Here is a 23,238-nt window from a genome sequence, read left to right as displayed (position 1 = left end):
AGCAAGAGATTATATTGACCTAAGTGCAGAATTACAGCTTCAGTGAGATACATTTCTTTTGTAAAAGGGTAAAGTGACAAATGATATTGAACATTTTTACTGTTTTTCCTGATAAATTATTGAAACATATTGCCAAACTCTTAAATTGAAAGATTTTGCAGACTTGTGTTGGGACCACAGCCATGGTTAAAATGTGAAAGGCCAGTACAGACTTTCCTGGAACTTTCAAAATAAATTGCATTAACCTACTTCCGGCACAGCCAGGAAACGGGGTAACTGTGGACTTCATGTGACGTCACTGTCCAAATAAAAGCACCGCTCTTGCCACATCCTGCCTCTTCCACACCGGTGATCATCGGGACAGGGGAGGCACAGCGTGCTAATGTCTCTTTGCTGGCAAACAGACATAAACTCTTCAAACTGGATCCAAGGGTGTCATAAGATCATTGATCATATGCACTGAGTTAAGTACGGATGAATTAGTGTTTGTGTATCCGGTATTCATTCATAAAAGGGGAAATTAAGATATAAGCATTGCTTTACTTTCTCTCTGAAGCCTGCAGAAGCAAACTGTGTTCCAGAGAAGTCCCCAGTAGAGACGCTGTCTCTACGAAGTCGAGTGGAGTGGTTTTCCCAGTCTAAGAGGAGGACAACACGAGCCACATTACCGTGGTAATGTGCAGTTTGGTCGGCCCGACAGAGCGGCCGCCAGTCACTGCTCCAGAGGTTAGCTGGAATCTAACCCTTTGTTCACAGAGCTTTCTTCAAACGTCGTCGTCGCCCGGACAACTTCTCAACACAATTCAAACGAGGTTAGGGTTTGGGCAGAGAGATTTAGGGTAGAATTATTTTCATTTTCTGAAGATTAGTTTTGTTTGTGTGAAACTCTGCTATCTTAGTGCTAGCAGGCTATCTGCAGCACACGTGCTCAGTTTTGTGTTCGGTTTGTGTGGTTTTAAAGTTAAGACGAACTTTATTTAAAGGGTGATTTTAAACACAGAAGATTGATCATAACGCGCCGTCCGCTAACCCTTTTATTGACGGTATTTTTAAAGGTGTGTGTTTGATTCTGGTGCTAAGGTATCAGCTTCCTTTGTTAGCTTTAACTGCTAACAGGTAAGGACATGTGCCTGCTGCTAAAGAATATTTACCCTGAAAGGTAGTTAGTTTTCAATCCAGTAAATAATAGTTACCTAAATATTATTTTACTAAGCTTGATAAACACCATTAAGCCCCATTTCTCCAGACAGATTTGGCTCTTTCCCAAAATATTTCCTTGAATATTTTACCATTTCCTTAAAAATATTTCTTTGAATATTATTTTAATAAATAAAGGCAGCTAATGAGACACCGTTGAGAATTAGTCATCCAGAAGGTTGGTTTTATTCAGCAGATTATTCTTAAAACATTATTTTAATAAAATAATATTTTATCTGATCTTGCATTGTGAATAGTTGTCTAAAGGTATGCTGATTATTGCCTAAGTTGGTTCCAAGACTAACTTATGGGGTAAGAACGCTGTCAAAAACAATGTGTATGTAAAGACGTAAATGTGTGCATATTAGTCAATAGTTGTGCATAAGTAAAATCCAAAAGAGGTATTGTATATTTTCTCTATAAAAATACAAATAAAATATTACAGCTTCAAGAAGTTTTCTTCTTTTGAGTTGGGAATAAATCTGACCCCTGAACCTAACTAGGACAAGCTGACACCACCATCCCTCTTGTTGCCATGCAAATGGTAGTTTGGCATTATCCTGGATAGAGACAATTATGTCCTTCCTCCTGAAGCCAAAGTTACCACTGAGTCCAGTTCTGTGCCCACTAAAGGTGTTTTCAGAGAATAAGGTTAGTTGTTAGAAAGGTGGGACTAGGGGTGCTTATGCTAGCTGCAGAGGCCGAGTGGTCAAACCTTTCATGAAGAAAAGGAAGAAAACACACATAGTTCCTAGGCGGGACAAGACGTGTGGATAACAGGAGGGATTGTTATTTTATACTGCATTCAGTCTCAACTGAATTTAAATTAAATAATTATGAGCTCCTGTCACACTTTTCCTATCTTGCCATGTTTGCTGGTGCCTTGAAAATCACTTTATTTTGGTCCCACAATGTAGACGTTGAGATTTTGTTGAACACGAAGCCCTGGCAAATCTTTGAAGTATATGTGTGGCTTTGGATGTGCTCCCATTCTGAATCGTGCATGCATACATGTGTACTGAGATCAGTGGGTTCAAATCACAGTGTTCTGCAGTGTCATGACCAGGTATGTCATTTTTCTGTGATACCACTTTCTATTTCAGTTTTATTTATTTATTGTTTCATATTACACCATCAACTGTCCATCTGGAAATTAATTTACAATGCTCTATGACTGAAATTACAAACACAAAGTTCAAGTTTACAGTTCAGTTGTGGTTTATTCTTTATGAATACAATATGCTATAACAGTTTGTGAATACGATCTTATTTCTTTGAGAATACGAATTTACATCAGCGACTTGGTGTCACGTGATCTCAGGCTCAGAATATAGTGGGTGGAGTTATACAATGATGTACAGTAGGTGGCAGTATGCACCTGAATTTGTTGCGAACCGCCAGCAGAAGAAGAGAAGAAGCAGCAGCACTAGCGCCAAATAAACGGACTTCTTACCCCATACTAACTCAACTCAGTTTCTAGATTCGTCAAGATAATCCTTGGTTCTCAAACATAAACATTTCATGGTAATGTTGCCTTACTGGGCTGGTATTCACTGGACAACCCTTAACAGACCGAAATATTATTTAATAAAATATTAATATTCAATGATATTTTCAGATTCATAGTCACAGCACTTGGCACACATTGCAGTATTTTCTCTTCCTTTTCGTTTTCATGTCATCCTGACCCCACTGCTCTGCTGGCCACAAATAAGAGGATTATGATAAAAGCTCAAAAAGCTTTTATGATTCTTTTTTTTTTTTACTGTACTCATTGGGCCACGATGTAGGTGAAAGAAAAATCGTGTTGGAAACACTGAGTCCAAAGCTGAGCGAAGGCCATTGTAGTCTTTCACCTTAGAGGCAGTACAAAGCTGAGAGCTTTTATTACAAGTACCTGCAGTTTTCTTTCTCATATTGCAGCATTGTTTTCTAGATGAGGTGGAGAAGCTAATGAGTGAAACCTTATACATCTTATACATGCAAAGCAAAAGCTCATCCTGTGAACAACCTCCCCCCATGGAGGAAAAGTTCTTTGTTTTACCAATGTTTTTTTCTCAAAGACTCTACACTTATTGTCTGAGCAGGGATAGTTGTATTCTTCATGGTTTAACCAAAATGTGTCAATATATTGTCTGGTGTTGCTCCCAATAACGGATGACTGTGGAGTAGTAACCTTAAAAAATGCACAAAAAGATTTGCTTGTATGTTGTTCAAATCAAAAGTAAGTCATCACATAATGCAAACTTATCCAAACAAGTTAGAGAAATAGAGAAAAAGCATTTGCCCCCTTACAGATTTATTCGAAATTGAATGATTATTTACTTTATCAAGAAAATTTGATGTATTAAAGAAAAATCACACAATTCAAACCAACCTGGCCCCCTAAGCATAATGACACCTTTCGCAGTACCAACTGCCATCATTTTCCAATTACTGGTAATGACTCTGACGTCGTTGTAAAAGAATATATTTATTTCAACCACACAAGAGGGTTTTTGTTTAGCACAAACATCCGGTTAAAGCTCATGCCACAGAATTTGTATCAGATTTTAAGCCCAGACTCTGACAAGGATTTTCATTATGTTTTTTTTTTCTTAGTCATTCAGAGGTTTCACATTTTCCTGTGGCATAACCCAAGTCCACTGGGACTTAAGGTTATGGAGTGAAATGTGACTTTAATAATGTCTGCAAATTCTCCTTCAGGATTTTCTGGTAAAGGGCAGAATTCATGGTTCCATCAATTACGGCAAAGTTGTCCAGGTCCTGAAGAAGCAAGGTAAATAGAAACAATCTATAGACAGACAATTACTGTAGGATATGTAGCACTCACTTTTTCCAGATAAACACCTGTCTGTGTTGCTGAGTGATAACCTCTGCAGGTGGGATTTTCTTTACATCACAGAAACACCATTGTGGTCCACCACAAAATGTAAAACAAAGTAAATAATGTACTGCACATTCTGGCAACACATTTCATTGTAGATGCAAGATTAATGGTGCATTATCTATCTACTTTAAAATAATGGGAAACACAACAAGAACGCCCCCTGAACTCAGAAATCCAACTATAATTCGGAGTTTACTGAGCAGCTCTGAGTTTAGGATCCAATATGGCTGCTGTAGATATAGTATGTAGTAAAAGTTGTTGGTAACTATTTATTAGCAGTTCCGATAGCTTATATATCATTAAACCAGAGGCATACACCGTGCTGTAAAATATCTATTTTTAACCATTTCCCTTTCTGTTTGAATGCATTAAATGGAGGAAAAAAACATTATCTGCTTGTACAGCACCAAAGCAATGAGCATGTCCCACAAGTTTTCTTACTTGACTTCAAGTCTGAAGTAATTCCTTGCTCATGCAGTGTTCTGACTTTCGAAACAAAATGCTTCCATCATAAACCTACTTGTGGCTCCTTGGCTGGGCTAACCCTAATTTAAGCTCATATGCACATGCGACTAACCGTTATATGTTGCTCCCAAACTCCAACATTTAGCAGCACATTCAAGAGACATGACTTTTGAATCCTCTGATTATTATGATATTGAATTACATTGTTGTTGAGATCCTTGTAGATGACATCACGTAATCCTTCATCTGTAGAGACTTCAGGGCATTTTTTTCATTCCCTTTTTAGGGGTTTTCTAATCAAAGCGATCCCAGTGCTTAACCTGGACAGGTTCTGTAGCCCCATCTTAATAGGTTCTTTGACAGTACTCTCATACTAGATACGCTTGGTCCACTTTAAATGGACTGGGGTATGTTTCCTTAGATAGTCGGCCTTCCTTGAGCAGGTGTTAAAGCTTCACACTGCTGGACTGATCCAGGGATCGATCCAGGGATTGGTAAAAGTGAGAAAATTCACAACTTTAGTTGGCCCGGTTTGCTTTCACGCAAAGATTTTTCAGACTGGACAAAACAAAGTCTTGCAGTTGCAATGTATTGTTTAATCAAGAAGGATAAAGACGTGGAGTAGAAAGTCCATCTCATTGAGGCCTCTGCTGCAACTTGTAGTTGTGCACCTGCACCTCTCACTACCCCACGTAGCCCCACAAGACATTTTCAGATTCTTTCCTTTTCAGATTTGTGCTTTTCCTTTGAGTAGAAGAAGCAGAGGAAAAACAAATATGCTGCTCTCACATTACATCCTCTCTTCTTGCTTTTGGTACACTGGCCTGGCACGCATTCACACTGCAAGCAAACCACTCCAGGGTCCAGATAAACGGTGCAGAGACGGGCAGCTGTAACCATGCCAGGGTATGGTTCTCTGGTCCATTTCAGGGTCACACCAACATGATCTGCTCCAGAAACCAGACTCTGGCACTGTACAAAGTGTTCCAAAGGTTTGGTGTAAAAGCGCTGTCAGTTTACCTGCAGGTGAACCATGGTGTGATTATGTGAGTGGACTATCCTGCCAATCAAAGAGAGGATGGCCGTTATCTGTATGATTTACAGACATATATGTGATCTGATAAGCTTTAAATACCTTATGGTGTAACCATAGATGCAAGCCATAGTCTTTGCTCTCTGCCATCTTTTTCGGGAATGCTGCATTTGTCTCATGTACAGTGCAACATGCTGGATAACTTTCTGCCTCATCTGCTGCTCATTTTGGGCAGCTTCTTGTGATTGCTTCCCATATCAACAGCAGTTAGACACAGAAATTGTGTACAATCCCTTTATGTTGGATAACCTGTTGGGTATATTTGTCAACATTTTGAAATAAAGGAAAGCGTGTGTTTATCTAAAGCCTCTCAGAGGTTACCAAGAAGGAACTATTAAATTAAATGTGCTTATGCATGTTTGCATGCTCAAGAAAAGGGTAGTATACTTTCAATAGAGTCTTCAGCAGTTATGTATCTTATGATTGTCCATGAGTATTAAAACCATCTGAGATTTTATACTATTTACTCACATATTAAATACCCACTCCTTTTTCCACTTGAGTAAACATGTATTTTCATAAATCAGCTGGGTGGAATGGCTGCAATGAAATGTCTTAGCTGGAGTGTTGATCCAAATCCGGAGGCTTACCTGAGCTCAGTGTAGGTTCAGCTCCACTGCTTGAATGCCCCCCCCCCTGAAAATCAAACAGCAGTATCCATTGTTTGAGGATTAGAGGCAAAGGTTTTTTAGCTGTTTTTTTCCATTTCCTCCTCAGCAGAGGTAAGGTATGGGGGTTAATCAGTTGGCAACCAGTCAGCTGCAACCCAAACACCGTGAAAGATGTAGGCCAAAGACTGACCTCCATGCATGCTTGTCTGGCAGTCTTGTTTAGTCAGACAGTTAACATGAAATTCATACATGCAGAATTGTACTGCCTTGATTTTTGGAATTAGAAGGAAAGAATGAGTGAAATACACACAGATGGAGTAAAAAGTCAATAGACTTTGCTTTAAAGTCAGTCATTCTCACGTTACATTTAGGTTGCTGTCTCTAAATCAAAATACCACAATCCGTTTTTTAATCTGGTTTGCTATTATGTTGTATAATGTTATTCAACTACATAAAAGATACTCTTACAACAAAGTTTTGCATTTCATATTAAATAAAGATGTCATAGGAGGCATTAGTTTACAGAAGTATTGCTAAGCATAGCCAACATACTAAAGTACAATTATTTGCATTTTTAATCATGTTTGTTCTTGAGTTATGTTTATTTATATTGTACAGAAAACACCCTTAGACATATATGAGAAAACTGCATAGCTTTACAGATAAATTGGCAAAAAACAAAACAAACTAAAACAAAACATGGAACATCATCCATCACAAATGCCAGGAATTTGAGCTGCTGCGTTACCACATACCTAGTTAAGGTGATGCCAGCAGAATGCTGTGATTATGGGTGGGGAACTGGAATAGAAAGCAATTTGGTGGAAAACTTCAAACAGGGATAAAAATATGTATCAAACCAGATATTTACATACACTGCAAAAAAACTAAACAAAAAAAAACATAACTTTTTTTTATGTCAGAATCTGTGGTGTGATCTTCCTGCAGCTAACCAATTTTACCACCAGGTGTAGTTTTCAGGAGGTGCTGGAGCTGGACAGGTGCAGCTCATCAGGCTCATCAGCTGGGCAGTATATGAAGAGGCTGTGCCTGCACTTCGTTGCCTGAGCGTTTTGCCTTTGCGGTGCATTACTTCTGGATCCGACGGAGTTGACCAGAGATTTGGAGTGAATCAGTTTGAACCGATTCCCGGATTGAACCTTTGGGCTGACTCCTCTGTGAGCCTCCAGCTGAGCGAATCCTGTCCACCCCCCAAGCACCTCCTTTTCGGTCCATCCCGACCACCACGGCGGGTGAGGCTGACCACTCAGTCTCACACCCCAGGATTTCTGACTGTCCTCCCTGGATTTACCCGTGCTTACCTGTAAGATGCACAATCATTTTTGGTCCGTTTTCTGGGGTCCAGTTTATAACTCTGTTCTTCTCCCGCAGCCAGAGGATTCCACTCCCGTTTCCCGATTCCCAGGATTAATTGCTAAAAATAAATATTTGTCTAAACTTATCTGTCTCTGGTTGTTCTCTGCATGTTTGTCAGGTCGGCAGTCAACATTATGACATTTTACCTCAATGTTGTTTGGAAGACCTATTTGTGCCCAAGCTCAAAAGTATATTTCCAGCATTATATTTTCGTATAATGCTCTTCCCTCATGATGCCATATATTTTGTGAAGTGCACCAGTCCCTCTTTCAGCAAAACACCCAAACAACATGATGCATCCACCCCCATACTTCACAGTTGTGATGTTGTTCTGAGCTTTCATGTTTTCCCTTTTTACTCCAAAAACGACGATAATCATTATGGCGATACACTTTTAGATTTTTCAGACTTCAGATTTCTCAAGTCTCTAAAAATTAAAGTCCTAGATGCATTTGCAGACTGCAATTTATGAATGGCTTCTTCTTGGGCGCATTATGCACAAAAATACGTTCATCTCTGGGACACAGAACCCAAATAATTTCTAAAGGGTACGAGGTTAGACACTACCATGCTGTCCATACTGACATATAATTGTTTGAACAAACCAACATGGTTCCTTCAAGCAGCTGGAAATTTTCCCTGAGAAGGAACCAGAGTTGAGGTTATCAGGTTGGCATCAATCCTTACAATGGTCACTATGCTGATTTAAAACAATTTGTTTTTTCTAAAATCCTGCATTAAAAATTCATGATATTTTTTTTTTTTCCTGATGTGTTTTGATAAAGGGAACTAAGTGAACACCTGGGTGAGAAAGGTGAGAGAGGGCAGGGAAAGACAGTTGAAACTCAGTTTAATTCAGAAAATGAAATCTTTTATCTAAATGAAATGATGTATCAGAGACTCTGTGAGTTCAAGCGGACGCCCTGATCCTCAGGGGAGAAGATCATCTGCACTTGCAACACACTCAAAACCTGTGACTAAAGAGCTCTAGAAAGCAATTATTACCTCTGAAAACTCCCATTACACCAAAATACAGTACAGTCACAGATTTGCAAGATTCAAATGCATGCAGTTGGTTTATTCTCATAAAAAAATCAATGTTTTTTGTGTCAGTGTCCAAGAACAAGGTCAATGTCGTGTGTGTGTTTCTGTCTGATCATGGAGCGTCTCCCCAAGTGAATCACAGTCATATTAATATATTTGTTGGAGGAGGTGGTCTCCAGTCTGTTCTCATCATTTTCCCTCTATCTCATTTTCCTTTCTGTTGTCCTCTTCCCTCATCGCAACTCCTCCAGCCCCCATCCATTAGTCACACACATGCACCGTCATATCAATCCACAAAGGTCTTTCTCCAGAGTCTGGTTGGTCTGGGGTAAAACCCACATGCATGCACATACTAACACATATTTATGTCTAGAAATAAAGAGGAATGCATGCACACTGACACATACATTAACCAAAGGAGTGCAGGGTCACGGATTGCAGTCTCTTTACATCAGGTCCTGAATATTAATGTGGGGGGACAGATAAGCAGCCATGACAATCCCTTTAAGGCCCACCATTCTGTGATTGGTGCATCTGGGTAATGTATGCCAACCTAATTTCAGGTTTTAAATTATGTGCACAGCTATTTTTTGGTTCTAGCCAGACAGAGTTGTGTGTTTCTCTATTTCTTTCACAAATATCTGAAAGACAGTTTTGTTATTTTTTAATAATTGCGATTTAAATAAAAAATGTCTCTTCTTCACCTGTCCAGAAGGGGGCAGCAGCTATGCTTGGCAGCAATAACCTTCTTCATGTGCACCTATCTTGCCCCAGCTGGACTCCAGTTATTTTAGAAAGGGACTGAACCCTACAGTGATGGATCAGAACTTAACACTGACATTGATAAACATGCCCACCTCCTAAAAAGTCACGGGTGGCTTTCTTGAAAAGATCCTGGGCTCCAAAGCCTGATTTGTCTGCTTCTGATGAAGACATCTTTTGTTATACAGAGCAATGTTCGGCCATTCAAAAGTCATCGCCTGCAGAAAGATGCGACATGCACAGTGTGAGATTAATCGTGCTCGATTAGAGATGGCGCCACTTGCCTCTTAGCTCCCCTTTGCTTCTCTTAACCATTGCTGCCTCACCCCTGACCCCTGCCCTCCTCCTCCTCTAACCCTCATCGTCTACCAAATCCTTTAATCTGGTCTCTTCGGTGACCCTTTTCTTTATTCTGAAGACGGGTACAAGTCTGCGCCAATGCCCCATGAAATCTGTTGGTCAGCACTCCAAGCTTAGCTACTCTGCTCCTGGGAAGAAGAAGAGGAAGAAGAAGAAAAAAGGAAGCAGGAAAGGGAGCTTATGGCTGGAGTACAATTAATCAAGAGAGATTAAAACACAGACTGAGGGAGAAAGATTGCTTATACTTTTTTAACCTACTTTCCAGGACTGCTGCGTTTATAAAGTCCTTTGCCCCACTTTCGCTGTAAATGTTATCTATTTCAGATGCCCTGGCACCTTGTGATGCTGTTTGATTGACAGAGAGTTCAGAAATCACACCACAGAAAGATCCCAGTTAAAAATTAGACTCAAACCTCTATGAAAGGTTATAATATCATGCAATCAAACCAGACTCTTCGATTTACCTACATTTACCTTCTATTCAAAAGTGGGCCTCTTTACACAGGTTTAAATGAAAGAAAATACTAATTTTATTTTTTATAAAAAGTTTAAGATGGATTGATTCAAAACTTGTTTACATAAGTGGTTCATGAATGTCGTCAGTGACGATGTTTCTGTCTGATAATGATGTGAGTCTTTCCAGAAGAGGCATCAGCTCAATATCAGTCCTATTTTGATAGATAAGAAACATCCCCATCGGGTGCATGGATGTGCCTCCATCTTCAAAGCCTCTCCAAACTCACTAGTTTCAGCATCAGGGAAAGACAGGTTACGTTGATTGATTCAATTCTGTTATTCAGTTATTATGTGTTGTTGAATTCAAGCTGTTACTAAACCCTGCAAGAGTGTTACTAATTAAAGAAAGCATATAAAATTCTAGGTAATTATCAATTATTTGATTCACCTAATTTTTGTTTTTTTGTTGGTGGTAAAAAGTCTTGTATCTAAAAGATATTAGGAGGTTTTTATAGGTTGCCTTAAGCCAAACTTGTTAAAACAGCGCTCTTGGGGCTCGCGCCGTGTCACTAACCTAACCCATATACCAGGTGCAAGTTGAAAAATTAGGGTTGTACAAATCTGGTTTTCCAGACCACCAGTTGAAGAAGGGTGAGACTTCTGGATGTAGGCTGTTAGAGGTTAGGCGTGTCATTTCCCGACACCAGCTTAAAGAGATCTTTGAGTTAACGTGCCTAGTAAGACCTTTCAGGTTAAGGGAAGTCCGGACCCGTAGGATGGAGAGCTGGATTGTCATCTATATGCTTAAAAACTTTGTAGCCTTAAAATGCAGAAAAATAAATACTGGGATTTTCAGGGTTTTAAGGGTTTTTTAATGACATTGTTTTTTGCAAATGACTCTGGAAGCAGCGGTTCATACTGTGACTCACAGGATCCTCATCTCGCATTTGGAATTTTGGGTTGGAATCAAAGGTGGAGAACTGGGTTGGCTTTGTTCTTGCCTAAGTGAGAGAACGCTAGGGGTTAACATTTTCTCTCCATTCCCCTTTGTCCTGCAGGGTTTCACAGTACTCAATGCTTGATCCTCTTCTTTTTCTCCATACCTGCTCCTTTTGGGGTCTAGTCTTAGACTATTTCTGATTCATCCAACTCTTATAAAATTGTCCTCATAACATCCAAGCTTGAATGACTCTGAATCTGCTGAGCTTCGGTGAAAGAAAATCGGGGGTTATTTTATTCAAGCATAATAGAACCTCACACAATGTGTAAAATATTCATCAGCCAGCATCTTGCCTGATTTCAAACTAGAGACAGTTTGAGGAATTGTTTCTAAAATAGCCTAAAAGGGGTGCTGCTCCAAAACTGCAATTAGCTAGCTTGAGTCAGATGCAACAATGTCTGGACATGTCGCTTAAAATGCACAAAGCTTTATCATTTGTTTCTAAAGATATATCTTGACACATACCACTGCAGTCTTCAATAAAGTCATGTATTTTCAGGTATTTTGCTATGTGCTATGTTAGCATGTTTACTGAATGTTTTAAAAAGACAGGTTAATAATTAGGCTGACATCATACAATTGTTTTTTACCAATAGTATTTATCTCTCTACTTTTGATGACATGAACTTTGATGACATCCCATTCTTAATCTCTAAGGTCCAGTTTGTTGGTGGATCCACCATTGCCAGCAAAGGCAACTTTAGCTATTCTATAAACATTTCCCTCAAGGTTAAGGAGTGTGTTCATAGTTAGATGCAAAAACCAGAATTGTAGCCTCCGCTCTAAATTATCCCAATGGTGTTCAAGAAGGTTGAGGTCAGGACTTTGTGTAGGTCAGTCAAGTTTCTCCACACCAAACTCTATACACACATGCAGCAATGGAAGTGATTGTAACACTGGAATTCATTGATCTGGTGGAGTGATCCAATACTTTTGGCAATATAGTATATGAATATCAGTGAGGTTCATGTTATGCATCTTTTGAGAAACTGACAGAAAATGGTTTCTTTCCTGCTCCACTAACTTCGTGCTTCGCTTTGAAGGCTTTAAACTTTAATGGCTGGAGATATCTGTTGCTCTCCCCCAGACAGCTGGGGTATTCTGAGGACAGCATTTAGGGCAGGTCACATGACAGTCTCTTGTTTGCTGTGAATGTCATTGTAAAAAGGTAGCAAGGGATCAACAAAATAATGTTACATTCTAAAATACAGGTTGTTCAAGCTGTGAACATGACAAGTCGTGTTTTTTTACAAATTGGATGAGCAGATTGCAGTCACACGGCTTGTCAAAGGAGTAGCTGATAAAAAAATAATCTTGAGACTAACAACAGGAATCAGAAGTTCAGTTTTACCAGGGGCTTCGGGTACTGATCATTACAGGTGTCTCATTGTTTTCTAAAGAAATTCTGTACATTTTTCTCAGTTATGCATATTGGTCTTTTAGCCTCACCTATCTATAAGCACATTCCTCCTACCTGGTGATTTCTGATATTACTAGCTGGTGACATTAGACATATTGAATCAGGTCTTTACTAGAAGATTTATTCTTGATGAATTCAAAATGCAATTAATGTAAAGTACTTCATTATTTTAAATATATAAAATAACTTGTTACTTATGATTAGTTGCAATGGCACTGTAGGTATCTGGAATGTTTTCAGTGTAGAAATTCTAGTAGTACTGATATCTAGAACTGTAAAGCCATTACACATGAATGGTTAACATGAAATATATTTGTGTGGCAGAAATTATGTTTGTGATATTTAAAATATTGATTATTAAGCCATGGATGACCTTTTGGAAATATGATATGTTTGTGTCATAAGGAAAATCTGAATTATCTTATTTGAGGATCTGTGTAAAATGTGGTAAATCAGCTTGCAATGAAAAAAACCTAAATACACTTTTTTTGAATTATTGTATAATGATTCCTGATTGGTTTGAAATCTGGAGAATTTGGAGGCCAAATCAACACGTTATTGGCCTTATCAGTTTATTTTCAGGAAATTGGTTCCATTGTGTTATTTTCTTGAAATAAATAGTCAGTAATTATTAATTAAGCTGGCTCTTTTAAAAAACATAGATCACGTCTTAATGACATTTTGTAAGAGACACAAAACAAAACTAATGTACTAAGCAGCGCTGTTAACTCTGCTGGTTAATGTGATGTTTGATCAATTTTATTTCAGCTTCATCTCATGAATAGAGAATAGACTGCACATGTTTTCCTTTTCATATGATGTACAGACAATTTCCCTATAAATGTGTTTTTAAACTGGTATTTTTCATTTGGAGATAATTTTACTTGGATGCCATGAAAGAAGTCAGCCATAGTGTTGATAGTGTCCAGGCTGCGCTCACGGTTTCTGAAGAAAACCCATCCTCTGCGCGCACCTGCCGGTGTGACATCACCGTCCTTTAACACCTGAACTTCCCACGCGCTGAGCTCCTAGAAGAGGGCGGGGCCATCGGTTTTCACTGAGCGCTCGAGCCTCTCTGCTGAGCACATCCTTAGCGCGAGCCGCTGTCATAACCGCGTCTCTGTGATCTCGTTCCTGCGCTCGGGACCGAAACGAAACCCCCAAGACGAGGCTTTCATCTTCAAATTTAAATTCAAACCGTAAAAGAAACAAACGTTTTTTGGTTTTTTTCCCCCTTGGGACAGACTCGGGAACAGCAGGGCACAGATCTGGGGGGGTGGGGGGGTGAAGAGCGAGATTGTTCGGATTATTATAGTCCGGTACAGTGGACATTATCTCCCGCTGAAGAGGACTGTACTTTGACTCACTTTGTTGCGTAGTTTGTGTCCGGTGTGTAAAAATAAAGCTTCTTTCGTTTTTATTTGTGGAACATAAAACCCTTGCATTTGCACCGGGCGGATGCTTCTAAGCGCTTTGTGCAGACGGTAGCTGGTGGAAACACTAACCTGTAGGACGACAACAAAGTAAAAAGCGTTTTTTTTTCTTCATTTAGAAGACATAAAGTCAACCTATTCGGGTAGCCCTGCAAACCTGGAAATTAGATCAGGATGCGTCTTTGAAACGACCCGTTTGTTGAAATCAGACCTGCTGTAGTTCCGGGGATGGGATACGGGATGACCCTCAGCGGCGTGGTGCTTGTTCTTGCCCCGATGTGGTGTCTGATGTCCGGAAATTGCCTGGCAGCGACGCTGGGCGGACTCAGAGGTGAGTAGAGTCTACAAGAAGTCAACTGATATAAAAGAAAGGGTGTTTATCTGTGCACTTTGCCTTTGAGAAATCAAAACAATTCAGCGTGGCATTGGAAGAGGGAGACACCTGCAACTTTATGTAGTTCCCTTTTTTTTTCATTTAACACGTCCAATCACTGACACGCAGCGGTATGAACAAAATGAAGCATGAGATGCTTTGCTTCCTAGCAGTCATTTTAACACGGCTGTTGTGTTTGTGCGACTGTTCTGCACTCCGGTTTTACGCACTCTAAAGCACAGAGCCAAGCGGCTGCCTCCAGCCTTTGTTGCAGGAGTTTGATAAATGGAGATTTCTGGCAAAGAAAGTAGGTGCCAGACTTGTTCTGCTCCAACTCTAACAACAAGTGCACTGGCTGGGCAGATAGAAACTCTAAGCTGCAGCGCTGTTTGATCCAAACACGCGTAGGAGCAGTTCAGTCAGTTGAGTTTTCTCCATGGGGGGGATTTATTCGTATTTCGCTAGAAATTGCAAAGGTTAGATTCTGCATTTTTCTAACTAGGTAGAGATTCATTATTTTACTCATGCTCAATCATGTTTCCAAAAAAAAATGCATCAGCAAATTCATCATGTCAGTGTGGTTCGAAGTCATCTGCTGAGTAAAAGAGTGATTTGGTGTGAAAAACATTCTATATGGCTTTAAGTGAGGGTGAAGTTTAGAAAAAGCCTGACAAGCAAAATCCTTGTGCTCGCATTATCATCAGATCTGCAGGCTTTTATTTTCGCCAAGAAATTGACTGACATATAAATTGTCAAACAGAAAATCAGCCTCAATCGCAAATGTCATACATCGATATTGTGACCCTATGAGGATTGGATTATAATTCACTTTCTTAGAATTTTAAACTGTTCAGTAACCTATGCAATCTGTCTTTTTCTCTGTTTGACTTTATTTGATGCCTGATGGTTTAGTCCAAGCCAGCTCTTTCTCTCTGCCCCATGTGATGGTGGTTAAGGCTGGGTACAGTCGGGGAGAAAAAGACTTAGAGGCTGCGTCACTCTGTCCGTTGACCATTAGTCTGCTCTCAGGTCAGCTGACGGTGTTAAAGAGCTTTGCTCCCAATAGCTTTATTCTGCAGCAGATCTTCCCATCCGCGTCTACTTTCTAAATCTCGCAACCTGCTTGCTTTTGCATCAGCTGGAATAAATGCAGAGTCTCTAAGTTAGACGCTGTTTTGTTTTATGACGCAACTGGCTTTTAGAATGTATGGAGTTAAATTTGTCTCAATATTAGTCAATCAAAAAAAAACCTAATCTCAATCAAAAAAATAATATTCAATCAAAAAATATTAAGTTGTGATCAAAACTTTCAGTTTTTTTCTCACAAAGAGAAAAAAGTTATTTGCAAAACATAAACTTTTATTTGCGCATGTCAAAAATCTTTGGTTACGAGTCTCGCTTTTTTGGTTTTGACGCTCTCTGTTTTTGGTTGAACTCAACGAATTTTGAGTTCTGGAAACATGAACATCCTGGGCGGGGCCTAAAGACGAACAATGTAAGACGTTTCCCTATTGGTTAGCGTTGACTAAAGCAGCAGACTCTGATCCCCCGCATCTCTGAACTTCTGCTCGAACTGCAGGGTTTGCAGCGTCGCTTCAGTGAGGAGACATCAACTGTACAGAAGAAAACTGCGGTTAAGTGAGCCGACAGTCAGAAATACGCGGCGACGCCAGCCGACACTAGCTTTCTCTTAAAGATTAGCGTCGCGCATACAAGGCGCATTACGGTAATGGAGCAAAAAGGATCCGATCCTGGCAACGGTTGAGAAAACAAGAGGAAAACAGAAAAGTAACCTACAGAACATTTATATTAATTACATTTTTACAACTTTCACATTCATGTTTTATGTAAAATAATAAATATTTTACTGTAAAGTTTTGGAGAAGTATCTTGTCAAAATACCTCAAAATGCTCAACCATTATATGCATTTGTCCCACTTTCAGGAATTTATTTCTCCAAAACCATGAGAGGTGACAACACAATCTCTTCAGATTATATTAGAGGGTTATCTATATTATAACCAGAATTAGTATTTCATAATTTCACTGTAGGTTTCTGGAGAAATACACAACTACCCCAAGTGTAGTATATATAATGCACCTTGTATGCGTGACGCTAATCTTTAAGAGAGAGCTGGTGTCGGCTGGCGTGACCGCGTATTTCTGACTTTCGGCTCACTTGACCGCAGTTTTCTTCTGTAGAGTTGATGTCTCCTCACTGAAGCGACGCTGCAAGCTCTGCAGTTCGAGCAGAAGTTCAGAGATGCGGGGGATCAGAGTCTGCTGCTTTAGTCAGCGCTAACCAATAGGGAAACGTCTTACAGCGTTCGTCTTTAGGCCCCGCCCAGGATGTTCATGTTTCCAGAACTCAAAATTTGTTGAGTTCAACCAAAAACAGAGAGCGTCAAAACCAAAAAAGCGAGACTCGTAACCAAAGACTTTTGACCTGCGCAAATAAAAGTTTATGTTTTGCAAATAACTTTTTTCTCTTTGTGAGAAAAAACTGAAAGTTTTGATCACAACTTAATATTTTTTGATTGAGATTAGTTTTTTTTGATTGAATATAATTTTTTTGATTGAGATTAGTTTTTTGTTTGATTGAATATAATTTTTTTGATTGAGATTAGTTCTTTGTTTGATTGAATAATATTGAGACAAATTTAACTCCATAAGAATGCAGGATGCAACATTTTCAGTATGAGCAAATGGCGAGAGCTATGCAAGGCATGGCCTAAACTGACAGGCTAGACAAGCAGAGAATTAACCAGAGAAACAGCCAAGCAGCCTATAGTAACTGTGGAGGAGCTGCAGAGAGCCACAGCTGAGGTAGGATAATCTGTTGACAGGAGAACATTTAGCCCTGTAGTTAACAAATCTGGCCTGGATGAAAGAGTGGCAAAAAGAAAGTCATTAGTGAAAGAAAGCCAAAAGAAATCTTGTTTGCATGTTATCACAAGCCATGTAGAGTCCCTGCTTCAGCACACCTGATTTAGATGATTGCATCATATCCTTAGCATGCCATCAAGTTCTGCAGAAGCATGATAATGGTCCACTAAACTAAATCAGCTGTGTGTTAACATGGAGATATCTAAAACATGGACAGGGGTTCCTGAGGAGCAGGTATAGGGACCACAGAAACAGTCGACACAACAAACATGGAATAAAAAGGTACTCTGCTCAGATGAGAACGAAATTGAGCTTTTTGGCATACACAAACCTATATGAGACTGAAAACTAACACTGCACATCACCGTGTGGACAGCATCTTTACCATGCTGTGGGGATTCATGTCTTCAGCAGGGACAGAGGAACCGTTCAGAGTTGATGGGAAGGTGCATGAAGCTAAATACAGGGTAATTCTGGAGGAAAACCCATTAGAGACCTAGGACTTGAGCAGAGGTCCACCATCCAGCAGGACAACGAACCAAAATATACATCCAGAACTGTGATGTTATGGTTTAGCTCAACGTTGTTTCATGTTTTAGAGTAGCCCAGTTAAAGTTAAGACCTAAATCTTGCTGAGAATTTCTGGGAAGTCTTGAAAAATACTATTCACAGATGCTCTCCATCCAATCTGACGGAACTTGAGCTATTTAGGAAATAAAAAAGGTAATTTTACAATGAAATGACTCAGATGTCCTGAATATAAATGCACGCCACATTTTCTAGATTCTTATTTGTAAAAAATCTTGAAACCATGCATTATTTCACTTTACAATAACGTGCAAGAGTTCAAAGGTTTAAATACTTTTGCAAAACACTATATGAATGAGGTCTTCAAATGTACTCAGGTGTGACTTGTTGAGGACTTGAAAGTACATCTCAGATTGCACGAGTGACGAAAATGTTTCAGCTTCTGAGTTAAAACAGTGAGCATCTTTGTACGGGAATGTCTACAGGCTGTGTTTGCTTAAGTAGTATTACAGTTCATAAAAGCCTCTTACGTAAGACACAGTATTTGGTATACACAGTAAGTCAGGGGATTTGTGTGATTAAAACCTGGGGAGAATAACATCCAGGAAACATCCTGCTTCCAGGTGCTGTTCGTATCTCATCTGGCAAATTCAATGTCACTGCAAAGCTGGACCTGATTTGAATATATCTGCATCTGATCTGCATCAGAAAGATGTTATTTCCTGCAGATATGATACACATTTCTATTGTTCTTATACGACCTGCTCCTAAAAAGTGTTGGCATTGCTGATTAGACTGGCATATCAGTTCTCTGCTCAAGTGTTTGGAGAGAGATGTCATACAACTTGATGAAACTGAGTTTGCTTTAGGGGTGTTTCCCTTCAGGTTGTAGGAATCTTTCTGCAGCACCACCCCCACCAACCCTGCTCCAGCCAGTTTCACTGGTTTAGTACCAGTTTTAATGCTTCTCACATGAAACTTGTTAGGGAGTCACGAAACACGGGGGATTGGAGGGGTCTGCGGCCCACCCGTGTTGCGAACTAAGTGGGTCTTCTGATTAACGGTGAGAAAGACAAGAGTTATGACTTTAATTTCCCTGGCTGGTCAGAGACTATGCAGGTGTATAAGCATGCTCTTGAGGCCACCCAGTGTCCACTGATTGTATCAACTGAGTGGGCCTTCAAAACTATATTTAATCTTTGTTTGCAGTCAACAGAAGCTTAACAGCATCTCCATTCAAGCACCATTTGTAATTCTAGTAGCCATTAGATTTAAGATTTATCACCCTCTTGTGACTTTTTATTTCTAAGCCGACACTTACACTCGAGTAGTGATGGTTCCGTTGTGGTTACAGGAGGGACCCTCATTTTATTGCATACTGATGTACGTATGGTTGTCTGTTGTGGGAATGTAGACTTTCAGTGGTCATTAAACCAGGTCTAATGGGTGCTTCTTGGGAATTTCGCATGAAAGGTGGGAGTTAAAACTCAGAGGATGTAGTTTGGGCCACCAAGTTTAAAGGAATTTCACTACTCAAGTGAATGTCCAGCCTCTTCAGGTGTCATTCTCTAGGGCTTCTCTGGATCAATGGATGTTATAGTAGTGGCAGAGACTTGCAACGCTCACAGACCACACAAATAGCTTCAACAACCACATCACTCGTTTTTATGTATCTATAAGAATCGATTCATGTCTGTTTTAAACATAGAAAACCAATCATTTTTAATTTAATAAAATTTCTCAATGTCCCCACACTTAGTGTTTGTTTATAAGTATTCATTGGCTTTCTTTTTCCATTGCTTCATTGAAAGAATGTTACCTGGATGGCTAAAACATCATGTCTTATGATGAATTTACTAACATTTACTAGCCAATACAGACAGTTTGCATGTATGTTATCATTTAATATTTATTTGTTACTGTTTTTGTTACTGCTGTAAAGCATCAAAATAATACTTTATTTAGAGTCTAACAAACAAAGGATTTGAAGCCTGTGACAAACAATATAGTCTTTGTGTATTTACCACTTAAAAATTTATATGGTTAAAAAGGCACATAAAGCTTCCATGTTAAATATGTTTACTTTTTGGGCAAACATTACTTTTTTTAATATTATTTTGTTTTGGGTGAGATAGTGACACAACGTATAACTTATAACAACATATAACTAAAAAGCAGCATTTGGGTCCTCAGGTTTAAATTATTAATGGATGTTCTTTAATCTGGAAAGGGGTCAAAATTACATGCAGAGTTAAATATATACATATATTTTCTTCTTGTATTTGGTTCAACGTCTCTTAGCAAGTTGCACCTCCACCACACACTTTCTGTAACCATCAAGTTTCTCTGCTGGATATATCACCACTCTTCTTGACTAATAAGTAGAATTCATTTATATTTGTCTTTTCTTTCAAAGACCTGATTTTTAACCATACACCACTAATACAGAATGTCTGAGGGGGTTTGGGAAGATCATTCCAGATGCCTCATGTTAGCTTGGTTTACCCCTTCCAAAACCTCAATTTAAAGTGTGTTTAAGATTCAAATAAAAATCTGTCACTAAGGGGCTACTTGGTAAGGGACATTTAACAAAATATCGACAGGTTTGTGCAAATAAATGCTGTAACACTGACTTTAAAAATAAAAGAAAATATTAAAGGCAGCTTCTAGGAAAGTGATAATATTTAGCCTACCTTTCTGTTTCCATCTTGGGGTTATTACAGACACAGTTACGTATCCTTAGTGGTCAGTTATCCAACTTAATGACAAGTTCACAGCAACCATTTAAGAGAATAATTCTTGTTAACATTGTATATTTTATTTTATCTTCACCTGCACTAGATGACCAACTGAATTTGACTGTATTGTGTTGTACTTGGGTTTAAATTAGACTATATGTAACTGAATCGGAATCTTATTACAAGTCCTTCTCAAAATATTAGCATATTGTGATAAAGTTAATTATTTTCCATAATGTAATGATGAAAATTTAACATTCATATATTTTAGATTCATTGCACACTAACTGAAATATTTCAGGTCTTTTATTGTCTTAATATGGATGATTTTGGCATACAGCTCATGAAAACCCAAAATTCCTATCTCACAAAATTAGCATATCATTAAAAGGGTCTCTAAACGAGCTATGAACCTAATCATCTGAATCAACGAGTTAACTCTAAACACCTGCAAAAGATTCTTGAGGCCTTTAAAACTCCCAGCTTGGTTCATCACTCAAAACCCCAATCATGGATAAGACTGCCGACCTGACTGCTGTCCAGAAGGCCACTATTGACACCCTCAAGCAAGAGGGTAAGACACAGAAATAAATTTCTGAACGAATAGGCTGTTCCCAGAGTGCTGTATCAAGGCACCTCAGTGGGAAGTCTGTGGGAAGGAAAACGTGTGGCAGAAAACGCTGCACAACGAGAAGAGGTGACCGGACCCTGAGGAAGATTGTGGAGAAGGGCCGATTCCAGACCTTGGGGGACCTGCGGAAGCAGTGGACTGAGTCTGGAGTAGAAACATCCAGAGCCACCGTGCACAGGCGTGTGCAGGAAATGGGCTACAGGTGCCGCATTCCCCAGGTCAAGCCACTTTTGAACCAGAAACAGCGGCAGAAGCGCCTGACCTGGGCTACAGAGAAGCAGCACTGGACTGTTGCTCAGGGGTCCAAAGTACTTTTTTCGGATGAAAGCAAATTCTGCTTGTCATTCGGAAATCAAGGTGCCAGAGTCTGGAGGAAGACTGGGGAGAAGGAAATGCCAAAATGCCAGAAGTCCAGTGTCAAGTACCCACAGTCAGTGATGGTCTGGGGTGCCGTGTCAGCTGCTGGTGTTGGTCCACTGTGATTTATCAAGGGCAGGGTCAATGCAGCTAGCTATCAGGAGATTTTGGAGCACTTCATGCTTCCATCTGCTGAAAAGCTTTATGGAGATGAAGATTTCATTTTTCAGCACGACCTGGCACCTGCTCACAGTGCCAAAACCACTGGTAAATGGTTTACTGACCATGGTATTACTGTGCTCAATTGGCCTGCCAACTCTCCTGACCTGAACCCCATAGAGAATCTGTGGGATATTGTGAAGAGAACGTTGAGAGACTCAAGACCCAACACTCTGGATGAGCTAAAGGCCGCTATCGAAGCATCCTGGGCCTCCATAAGACCTCAGCAGTGCCACAGGCTGATTGCCTCCATGCCACGCCGCATTGAAGCAGTCATTTCTGCCAAAGGATTCCCGACCAAGTATTGAGTGCATAACTGTACATGATTATTTGAAGGTTGACGTTTTTTGTATTAAAAACACTTTTCTTTTATTGGTCGGATGAAATATGCTAATTTTGTGAGATAGGAATTTTGGGTTTTCATGAGCTGTATGCCAAAATCATCCATATTAAGACAATAAAATACCTGAAATATTTCAGTTAGTGTGCAATGAATCTAAAATATATAAATGTTAAATTTTCATCATGACATTATGGAAAATAATGAACTTTATCACAATATGCTAATATTTTAAGAAGGACCTGTATATTAACTGATTTGATCTGAACTTGATTCCTGTATAACTGGATATGAATTGGACTGGTTTGTCTTTTAAGGGCCTCAGGCGACATTTGTTATGAATTTGCTCTGAACTGAATTTATACATTTTAGAAGAATTGTTTCTCTTTTTGACAGCCATGCATGACGTGACGGCTCTTACAGTGTTTGTTTGTTTAAATGTATGGCCTGGCTCATGATGCTCATTATTCTTGTTACGGCAGTGTTTCCATTCCAGAAGATTGTCACAGGATTAGGCTAGAAATGTTGTAACCACTGATCTGAAGCATGATTTGCCTGTGATAATACATGTGGACCTCAGCTGATTATGTGTTTGGGTTGAAGCTGCATTGTGGTGTCTCCCTGGAGAATGAAATGTGGTTATACAAAGAATAAAAAAACAAAAACACCTCCTTTTTCTTATCCTTCCATCCCATTGTTTGCTTCTCTGTCCCTCTGCTCTACTCGTCCTGGAAATGGAGCTGATTGGGTGTGGTGGAGTTAAGTGCTTCCAGGGGAATGGAGGAAGGCTTTGCAGATGCTTTTAGCTCTTCTTTCAACTCTGCCCGATAAGCCCTTGTGTTGACCACCTAAAGGTGCTACATTTTAAAACTGGACTTCCTGTCTTCCACACTCTTTTGCTTCATCAGAAATGCTTATACTTGGTTTCTTGACTCACAACTCATGTGTTTCAGTCACTCTCTTTTTGCTTCCTTGTACACAATGCCTTGTAAATGTTCTTATATCCCTTGAACTTTTCCACATTTTGTCACAGCACAACAACAAACTGCAATGTATTT

The 23,238-nt window shown here is 39.5% G+C and overlaps 1 protein-coding gene across 1 annotated transcript in view; it reads left to right on the top strand.

The window, feature by feature from the left end:
* The first annotated feature begins 13,738 nt into the window (after positions 1 to 13,738).
* Positions 13,739 to 23,238, top strand: part of sema4f (sema domain, immunoglobulin domain (Ig), transmembrane domain (TM) and short cytoplasmic domain, (semaphorin) 4F) — a 74,657-nt gene continuing 65,157 nt past the window's right edge. Inside the window, exon 1 of the mRNA XM_047386993.1 lies at positions 13,739 to 14,439. Coding sequence (XP_047242949.1) covers positions 14,337 to 14,439 — 103 coding nt within the window. The 5' untranslated portion in view covers positions 13,739 to 14,336. The remainder of the gene's footprint in view (positions 14,440 to 23,238) is intronic.

This window comes from Girardinichthys multiradiatus, chromosome 14, assembly GCF_021462225.1.
Source record: "Girardinichthys multiradiatus isolate DD_20200921_A chromosome 14, DD_fGirMul_XY1, whole genome shotgun sequence".
Taxonomy (NCBI): Eukaryota; Metazoa; Chordata; class Actinopteri; order Cyprinodontiformes; family Goodeidae; genus Girardinichthys; species Girardinichthys multiradiatus.
This window is presented reverse-complemented; position numbering and strand designations above follow the sequence as displayed.